Source organism: Aptenodytes forsteri, unplaced genomic scaffold (genome assembly GCF_000699145.1).
Source record: "Aptenodytes forsteri isolate BGI_AS27 unplaced genomic scaffold, ASM69914v1 Scaffold26, whole genome shotgun sequence".
NCBI classification, from domain to species: Eukaryota; Metazoa; Chordata; class Aves; order Sphenisciformes; family Spheniscidae; genus Aptenodytes; species Aptenodytes forsteri.
In genome coordinates this window covers 2541563-2551520 of record NW_008794125.1, presented here as the reverse complement: position 1 = coordinate 2551520, position 9958 = coordinate 2541563, and the positions used below count along the sequence as shown (strand labels likewise).

General features: G+C 46.5%; 1 protein-coding gene across 1 annotated transcript in view; it reads right to left on the bottom strand.

Moving 5' to 3' along the window:
- Positions 1 to 551: 551 nt before the first annotated feature.
- SLX4 (SLX4 structure-specific endonuclease subunit) overlaps positions 552 to 9958 on the bottom strand; it is a 24074-nt gene continuing 14667 nt past the window's right edge. Inside the window, exons 9-14 of the mRNA XM_019471689.1 lie at positions 9345 to 9491; positions 7475 to 7644; positions 4170 to 6625; positions 2819 to 2921; positions 2099 to 2581; positions 552 to 1461 (exon numbers count right to left, since the gene is read on the bottom strand). Coding sequence (XP_019327234.1) covers positions 1125 to 1461; positions 2099 to 2581; positions 2819 to 2921; positions 4170 to 6625; positions 7475 to 7644; positions 9345 to 9491 — 3696 coding nt within the window. The 3' untranslated portion in view covers positions 552 to 1124. The remainder of the gene's footprint in view (positions 1462 to 2098; positions 2582 to 2818; positions 2922 to 4169; positions 6626 to 7474; positions 7645 to 9344; positions 9492 to 9958) is intronic.

Below are 9958 nucleotides of genomic sequence, written 5' to 3'. Positions count from 1 at the left end.
CAAAGACATACTGTATCAAAAATAGAAAAAATATTTTTATGTTCCAACTACATAAATACGTTCAGAAATCCGGCTTTTTTTTTTTGAAGTGGTGTGTCCATTTTGTTCAGTGAGACTCTTTGCAGACTCAGAACTGCCAGAACAGACAAAAGTCAGAAGCTGTTGTGGAAGTAAATACATAAAAGGTGACAATTTAGGGTCCAAGACTTCCCCAAGAGTCCCAGACAGTTTACAACCTAAGATCAGTCTCAGTTTGGAAATGAGACTGATCAGAGAAGTGGGTTTAGATCAGGTTCTAAGAAGTGCTGAAGAGATCCAGTGGTCACTACAATACTGTCTTAAAAACATCTCTGTCGAGGACATACTCAAGCTACACTGACAAGGTAAAACGGCGCTCAGAAAATGGAGCAGATGGTATCTTTAACACAGATCCAGCATGCAAGTGAACACACACAACTGGATGTTCTAATCTAAAGGGCTTTCACACGACATCTGATGTCAGAGGGCACTTTTGGGAGCCATTGCAAAGAGACTAGAAAAACACCTCCACCGTTTTGTAGCCATTTAAGAAACACAGATTAAGGAGTTTTACCAGAGATTGCAAATTGAACCAAGGACAGAAGAAAGGCATTGTATTTCCACAATTCTCCCTGCCCTAACCGGTTTCTTGCAGGCGGGTTATTCTACGGAATACTGGAACTTGAAGGGTGAAGCGTTTCACAGCCCAAGGCCAGGGAAAAGGTCTTGGCAAGTGTCACTGGGGGAAGCACCTGCCTCTAGAAGCACCAACAGGAAGAAAAGTTGGGGACCTAAAACCTATTAGAAAAATGGAAAGAAAAGAAAAGGCACAGGAGGGAAATCGGGGGAAAAAAGAGGCTCCAGATGACCTGTGTGCTGAAGGCAGGACGGCGACTGGAGGAGTTTGTGCAATTCAGAGCAGAGGGCTGAAACAGGAGCTCAGTTCGGATCCGTTCTCCAGCATGTCATCTGACAGCAGGCCACAAGGAGGAGCAGTGCACCCACCGATCACAGCACCGCTGCTAGCACCAGCCTGGAATAAGGTTTCCAGTTTATCAGGAAGGCCTCCACGTACAAAATTTTCAGGATGGAGGATCGGGCTCCATTCAGTATCGTCTCCTCTGTTTTTTGTTCCCCTTTCTTTTCTGTTCCTTCTGTTTCCGGGCTCCAGCCGTGGTAAATGTGATACAGTGAGCATCCAAAAAGTCCAGCAGCTTTGCCTTGGAAATTTTAATGCCATTCTGTTTCAGCTCTGCGTGCAGCTCAGCCAGCTCAATTGGCTCATAAAATAGAATCTTGTGGTACAGGGCTGTGTTTGAACGGATGTAGCACCTTACTGCCTCCAGCTTTTCTTCTTCCCGAGCTGCTGCCTGAGATGCTGGAAGCTCCTCTTCCTCCTCCTCGGATGCAAAAGCACAAGCTTCAAATCCATTCATGAAAGAACTAAAAGCAAGATCAAGTAGACCAGAGATCAAGGAAAGAACAGGCCACCAAGGACAGGACCAGAGCTCCCCAAATCCCTGGTGGCCAACCACTGTGACTACCCTCTATAGGGTCACACACTCTCCAATACTGGCACCCACAAAATGAGTGAAGCAGAACATGGCACGTGTTCTGCAAACTGCCCCACACCAGCCATGACAGTGCTGGTCCTGCTCACCCAGCCCCGGAGCTGCCTGGCATTCCTTGCTCCTGACCCATAGCACCTATACTGCTGCCATCCTGCGGCAGCCTCTGCCGAGTAGTGCTGTGTCATCCTCTCCCTACTCTAGCTGCAGGTTCCCGGCCAACACTGAGCGCTCCTTGTTGCTCTAACTCGCAGAGACCAGGCATTCCAGATTTGGGCCTTGCCCACATGCAGCCACAAGCACTTTTGTGTTCTGAGAATAGCTTACTGGGAATTAGACTAAAAAAACAAAGCCTATTTCTTTTGTAGGAGTGTGTTGACCTTCAAATGACAAGCCCAAGGAGGTGGCAGGGCCACTGCAGGCCACATGGACACTCACCTCTGTTTGCCACATTCCTAGCTCACCTCTGTCCTGCGCTGTTGACTGTTTTGTCTAGTATTTTGTTCCCTTACCTCTGTGAACCAAAAGAGATGTCACTTCCATCCACTGAAGAAACTGCAGACTCCTGAGATGCTGAGAGCATTGGTTCCTCACCATCAGCTGCCAGAGACCATCTCTCTGGAGATACAGATGACCTTTTCTGCTTTTTGGCTCCTTCTGGGTGGTGTGTCATTTTAGTCCCCTCCTTGGGTGCTGCACAGCCTGTTTCACGGGATCCAACAAGGTCATCATCAGCCCTCCCCACAGGGAGCACTGAAGAAGCCGTAGCAACCTGCTTCCTTTTGCCCACAGCCCTTGAGGCATTGGCGCGCTTTCCACCTGCAGTCCGGTCTGCCTTTGACTGCCTAGAGCGTTTGGCCAGGGACTTCTGCAGGGGAGGCTGGGAAGATGAGATTTCATCCTCAAAGTCAGAGTCCACGTCCTGGTGAGTATACTGGAATATCTCCTTCAGCTTCAACACCATCTGGCGTTTTGGGAGAGCACGAACTCCGAATCTGAAAGAGAAAGGTGGGAGTTTAGGTTAAGATAATGCTGCACCTTCCACTGTCACAGCTCAGGAAGAGGCTCAGGCCAGGAAGTCCAGTGGTCAGCTGGAAAAGTGTGACATGACCTCAAAAAACACTGACTGGAGCTTCACCATGGTTTCACTTTCAGCCCAGGAGCTTTCTTTCACACTACCTGCCAGCAAGTTGCTGCTCATAAAGAGATGTACTCATGGAGGTAATGCTAACCTGCTCAACTCCTTCTTCAGCTGTGGGGTCTCCATGAGGGAGTAAGCCGGCATTGGTGTCATTGGAGTGCTGGGAGGCTTGTCGTTCTCCTGACAGGAAGCTTCTGCAGCAGAATGAAATTACCATGATCAGATTTAGTACAGAAAGGACTTAAAATGGCTGATACCTTCCCCTTTTAGTGGCAGGCAGTCTAATATTATATAGTAATTGTTTAAGTAGCACTACTTTCCTGCAAGCTCTTTTAATTATTACTCAGCTTCATATTGGACAGAACAGTCAACACTTTTTTTTTTCCTAAACTGAGATACTTGGTTTTTATTGACTTTAAATCAGAAACCAGCTTAAATTAAGACATATGTCATGTCTGAATATGAAGCCCATTCAGTGCTTTGTTAGAACAGGCAACGTTTACAAGGCAGTTAAAAAACCATGTTTACTGAATTGTCTAAAGTGGTTCTTCTCCCAGGAAGGAAATTTCATAATAGGGACTTGATGCAGAAGACACTGAGCAAGTCAAGCTTCCGGGGTCCTGAGTTAGATACCGATTTAATCATACCAATTTGATACCAATTTACTGATACTGTGAAGCACAGTCAGTCTCACACGTCATGTTCTAAACACCCGTAAAACTAATCACTTAGTGTGGCATAATTAATAATATATTTAATTAGAAACTATGAGATCAATTACTGGTCTTAGATGGAAGGAATCATGCAAGGATATGTGCCGGGCACGCAGAGGTCTGTTGCAAGGGCCCAGAACTAGCAAACAGAAGGCAGCACAAGACAGCAGTGCATCAGCAGAGCTTTGCAGGAAAGCACGCATGAAGCCTACCCACGGGCAAGGACAGGCACCCACCCCCCGCTAGCCTCTACACAAGGAAACCCTCTGCGCCTGCACCACTGTGTTGCCTACCTGATGTCCTCATGTATGTTAGCACAAGCATCGCTTCATGAATGCGTGAAAAGCAAGACTGTACAGAGCACCCACTACTACAGGGAACAAATAAATATCCACTGGCATGCAAGCTGAAGGCCCCTTTTTCGTTCTGTTTTGGTTAGGTTTCTTTCCTCCAGGTACCTGTAGCTTCTGCAAGGAGTACCATCACTATCGAAGAACCAGTGTGAATGAAATACAAGTGGCTATGCTCCAGGAATCCCACATTTGGATATGCTCTCTCCCACATCAGAAGATGACTGTACCTTCTTTGTGCCTGGCCCTGACAACTACTTCAAATCAGAAGGCCGAAAGACCCTTTCAATGTATGAAGTGAACCACAGGTGAGATGACCACTTCAAATGAAAACAATTTAACCTAGTCCAATAAATCTAGTATCAATACAAGCTCTCACCAGGAGTCTTTACAGGATCTGTCTGACAGGCACCTGCTGCAGTTGACAACCTCTGAGACAGAGGAAGCATCTCTGGAAATTCATCTTCCTCCTCTTCTCCATTCCAGTCATCCCAGATTTTGGAGTTCAGGTAACTTGGTCTACTGCCCACTGATGAACATGCCTCAATAGGACTCTTTTCAAGACAGAGCAAAGCTGTTCTTCTGCCAACAGGACTTCCTCGAAGAGGGGTACTGCCCTTAATTTCCTGCACGTGGACTGGGCTCTCCCACTGGTCATGCCAAGAGCCAGGTCTGGGGCTGCTGGCAGCGCTGGTCTTTGCATGGCTGACCTGGTTGGAGTCCTGGTTGTTACCTGTGACTGGTGACAGATATTCAACATGCCAGCAGTCATCAACGGGGAGCGGGGGCTCGTCACAAAGCAAGACGCTACTACTCAAAGAAGGCAGACTTACTTCCTTTTCACTGTCTTCTACCTCAACCACACTAATATTTGTTTTATCTTCCAGTGACTGCTCATGGCACGGAGGCACAGGTTTGGATAAAAATGAGATCTTGGCACATTTGCTTTTTACGTTGATGTGGCCAGGGGAGAGGAGAACTGGATCCACTGGAGAAACTGGTGGGGAGTTCTTGGAAAATGATCCTGCTGCTGGGCTGCTGGAAGGGCTCCTTTCACTGACTGAGCTCTCCATAGGCAAACGTTCGTCTGACAATGTTGTTTCACGAACTTTTATTAAATTTCCAGTCATTTCATGGTTACTACTACCTCCTGCTAAGTGCTTTTTGCTGAGTTTAGATCTTGGACTCTTTAAAGAATTAATACTTGTGACTTGAGTCTGTGTTGAGAAACTTCTGCTTTTGCTCAGAACTGGTGTGTCTGGCACTAGCCAGGAGCTGTCTGTAGCTGAAGACATTTCATGACTGAGCATTTTTTCAGGGCTCAGGTTTGGACTCCATTTGCTCTCCGTACAAGCATCTATTTGTCTGCTGAGAGGCAATTTGGTGGACATCTTTACATCATTATTTATATGCACTGTATCTGTAATGCCACATGAGACCTGGGTTGATCTCTGCTCTGTTTCAGTGACTGATGAGTTATGTTCAGGTTTTGGTATCTCAGGACCTTGTTCTACGTTTGTACATTTCAGTTGCCCAGGGATTTCCATTTCCTTCAGAGAGGAGCCTGACTCTGGTGACTTCTTGTCTTGTTGTAACTCCATTTCATCATCAGAAGATAGAACAATAACATCACCCTCCTTGTTCCCCTGAGCTGCAGCATCCTGAGTTGTGATGACCAGTGATGACACCTCCGGGACATAGGTATGCTTGTTTAAATCAATGTGGGGAAGCTCTGCTGGAGAAATTGTGTTCTCGTTTCTTGATGCAGTATCCAGCTCGTTGGCTTTCTGAAAGTGTATTTCATCAGACGGGAATGATCTTCCCTTTTTGTTTTGCTTTGGTGTTGACACATGTTCTCTGGCAAACTTTGCCTCTGATTTTGGAGATGCAGGTGAAGAGCCAACAGCAGGAAAAAGGGGCACATCAGGTTTGGGAGGATAAAAACCGTTCCTATGCGGAGAGAGTTCTTTTTGTGACTTGCTGTACAGAAGTGAATCATTAACATCAACATGTTTTTCACTAGGAGCCTTTCCTGATTCTTTGATAACTTCTTTCATTGGGGAAGGCTCGCAGTAATCTCCCTGAGTTGCAGAAAACAAGCGTTCATAATTTTCATTCATATTAGTATCACCATGGAAGCTAGGAAACTGTTTTTCACAGTGATCTGCCTCATCACGTGAAACCAGAGATGACTTGGAATCCTTCACACCTTCACATCTCCTAACAGTCTCTCCTTCATTAGCGGTGGCAGCATGGGATGCTACGTCCCATTTTTGAGGTTCACTGTGGTGAGGCACAAAAGTGGTCTGTGGATCATTCACGCTCTTGCACCTATTTATATTCTGCATTTTCTCTCCTTGTGCAGACGAGTCACATTTAGATCTTTCCACATCATTGTCATCCCTCAAATCTTTGAAGCTGTTGCTTATTGAAGCAGATTCAGATCTCTTTACCTCTTCCTCCTCAGTTTGCTGGTTTGTACCTTGGGCTGCCTCAGTATCACTGCAGATGCTGCAGTCTGTTCCCTCGCTCACCTCCGTTTCACCTTGAACCATCTTTCTCTGAGTTGCAGCAAACTCATAGATTTCCTCCAGCTCCTGTTCACCCACCCCATTGTCATCTTCCTTCTGGCATTCAGGGTTCAGCATAGCTACTTCTTCCTCATCTTCACCCACCCACACTGACTTCAAGAGGTCTTGAAAGTTCTCAGCTCTGTCCTCACAATCTTCGTCATCCCTCACAGAGATAAGATCATCTTCTGAATCCACTCCAGAAGACACCTGACTCTCTCCAGTGTTGTTTTCACACTTTGCCATCAGTTCCCTCACACCAAACCTGCAAGGATATAATAGTAACATTAGTATTTTCCTCCTCCAGTATTTCTTCACCATTTGGCTACCTGATCACTCTTGTGAGCCTTGTAAGGAATTTGCATGAGGATGCTGGTTTCCTAAGATGTACAAGATCCAGTATACTCCTAAATTTCGGAATACCCTCTTCCAGGTGTCACTCACATGAAAGCATCAGGCTCACTCTTCCTTTTTTATGTTTGAGACTAAACAGCTATATGACTACACTAAAACCCCTTTGCCATTTGCACTGGTGAGAGCCCGATGGAATGGCTAGGGCTGGATAATGTCTGTATGTGCAAGCTTCATGGCTTTTTGGAGTGACAGGGCACCTCTGTACATACATTTTGGCAAGACCCAACCATTTTCCCCCACTGTCTCAGCAACTGCTCCTATTTCAGGCTCTTTACTTAGCGCACGCCTAGGATCACGACCGAGAGCATGGCTGACACAACACATTAGAGTTCTAAGCATGCAATACATTCTGCAAGTGTTGTTCAGATTAAGTGCATCGCCAGTGCAATGCTTCGAGAATCACATGTAGAAGACATGCTCATCATGGTCAACATCAGCTGTCAATAAACATCCTGAGACAAAACTCTTGGCAAAAGTCTGCTAAGCATGTACTGAACATAGAAAATCTCACTTAGATACAACCTGAAGAGAGACTCATGGAAAAGATGAGGGTAGGATGTTCTTATGTGCAAGTTTCGTTTAAGATGTAAGCAGAGGACTATGGAATTTGTAAGCCACTAGAACTGCAACGGAAGATATCAGGTTGGGGTCCGTGTGGCTGAAAGCATGAGGGGATCCAAAACATGCTCACAATACAAACCTGGCAGCCAGAGCCCCCACCTGGGGCAGCACCCCAGCAGGGATGTCAGCATCAGCAGCATAAAGGTATCGCAGGAATGCACACACCGCCTCTCCCGTCACATCACTCAGCAGCACACGGCGTGTCTGTGCATTCCCATCCTCCTCCACTAAGAACCCTTGGCTGTGAACCTGGGGTAAGAAGAAAGCAAACAAGGTCTGTTTGCTAGTAAAGGAACAGCAACACCCACGTTCTTGTTCCTATCAGCTTACTCCTTTCATTCGCCGAAGTCTTACCCTGGGACCGGGACCTGATGCCTCAGAGGGAAGCTAAGATGACCAGTTACGCAGAGCTTCATATGGAACAGGCCATTTCCTTCCTGACCCTACAGCTGTTAGCTTCGATAAAGTTTAACTACTCATTTTAGTCATACATGTAAAAGATGGTCTTAGACTTCTCCAGTTAGTTTTGGAATCAAATTACTTCCCAGAGCACAATTTCCAGAGTTATCTACACCTCTCTACAAGCGAGCTTCCTCTGATCTGTTTTGAATTTACCTACCCTTGATGCACTGACAAAACTCTAGTTCTCGTGGTGTCTCACAGGAAAAGAGACACCATACAAATACTGCTCCACTGAACTGGACCATTATCTGTGTGGGTCCAACTTGATCTCAGGTTTTGGCAAAAATGCATCTCCAGTTCAGTAAGGTCTCACTTCCTTTGCAGCCAAATCACGTATCGTGCTATCTGAAAGTCTCTCCAAAGTTAGGGGACGCCATGCAACAGAAAACACGAGCTCCAAAGTCATCTCTGATTAATTACTGTCTCCTTGTTACCCAAAATCTTTAACAAAGAAGAGCACTCCCTCGCCTATACAGAAAATAAACATGAAATGCTGCTCTGCAGGTGGGGACTTACAGGAAAACAACCCTCTGCAGGCATCAGAAATACAGCATAGGGCCAATCCCACAACTCTACCCACACAAATGATTCCAGCCCACGAAAACAGTGGGTGGGAATGCTGAAGCCAGACAGAGTTGCAGGGAAATAATAAGAGAACATGGCTAACCCAATAGTTTTTAAAGTCCTTTGATTTGTGGGCACACACACATTTGCTAATAGTTGTGAAGATCCCTTAAAAAATTCATATTAAGACTGCTGTATGGCATATATGAACTTGCTTCCCCTCCCCGAACTTTCATGGACCCCTTAGAAACGGCCTGAGTCACCTTGGGTGGAAACTGCTGCCAACATGCATGAGGATAAAACTAAACTTTCCGAAAGGGCAGCTTTAAAGAAAGCTCCCTTTGTTAGGGACCTGGCTGTATGGACTGGTGGCAGCTCGTGAAAGAGTAGATTTCAAATGTTAGGCTCACTGCCTTTCACTGTCCCGACAGGAGGCTGCACAGGAGCAGGCTGGGAACTATTCAACCCAAAATGCTTCTGGGAACATAAGAACTACTTCACTAGCCTTGCAAAAAGCACAATTCTGCACAGCTACCTCCAAGGCAACTGTGAGAGTGACAAAACCTCTGTGTAGGTTACTTTAAAGCACCTCCTGGAATCTGTCTACTCCGTACTCAAGCTTCCCAGCCTGGGTGACAGGCAGGACACACCAAGATGGACAGGGCAGTCTGCACTTGCACAGGTACAAAAATTCAAGGGCAAAAAGCACTTAGGAAGCTTCCTCCATGGGCAGAATGCAAGGATCCTTGCCTCCCTGTAGTCTCCCTTAGGTTTCCTAAGCTGAAAACCCACTGCAGGTCCAGAGGCACTTGCCGTTAGGCCCAGCAGTGCTCTGTGCTGATTCTGTAGCATTAACTGATTGTAGGTGTGGGCAGTCTGGGCTTTCCTGAAGCAGAGGAGGAAAGTATGTCAGCAGTACTTACAACTTCAATGGCCTGTGGACACCGTGCATACAACACAAACATGTGGGCATAAAGGACTTCCCCACAGTCTACCTGGAACTGGACATCACTTAAGTGGGGGTTGTTGACCATTGCACTGAAATCTTCAGCCAGCAACCTGAGAGAGGACTAGAACACAGAAGGAAACCAAAGACAAAAGTTATGTTACAGCTGTCAAACATTTCCCTGACAAATAAGAAGGGAATAACCCAGTTTATCAGTGTTGCTGTACTGTGGGCCCTGGATACTGTACTGGATACGCTGCCTTTGCCTCCTGAAGATAATCATCAGCATTATCAACTTCAGGTCTTCCATAGGACAAATGGGGCTGGTCTTGTTCAACATCTTTATCAATGATCTGGACGAGGGGATCGAGTGCACCCTCAGGAATTTTGCAGACGACACCAAGTTGGGCAGGAGTGTTGATCTGCTCGAGGGTAGGAAGGCTCTGCAGAGGGACCTGGACAGGCTGGATCGATGGGCCGAGGCCAACTGTATGAGATTCAACAAGGCCAAGTGCCGGGTCCTGCACTTCGGCCACAACAACCCCATGCAGCGCTACAGGCTTGGGGAAGAGTGGCTGGAAAGCTGCCTGT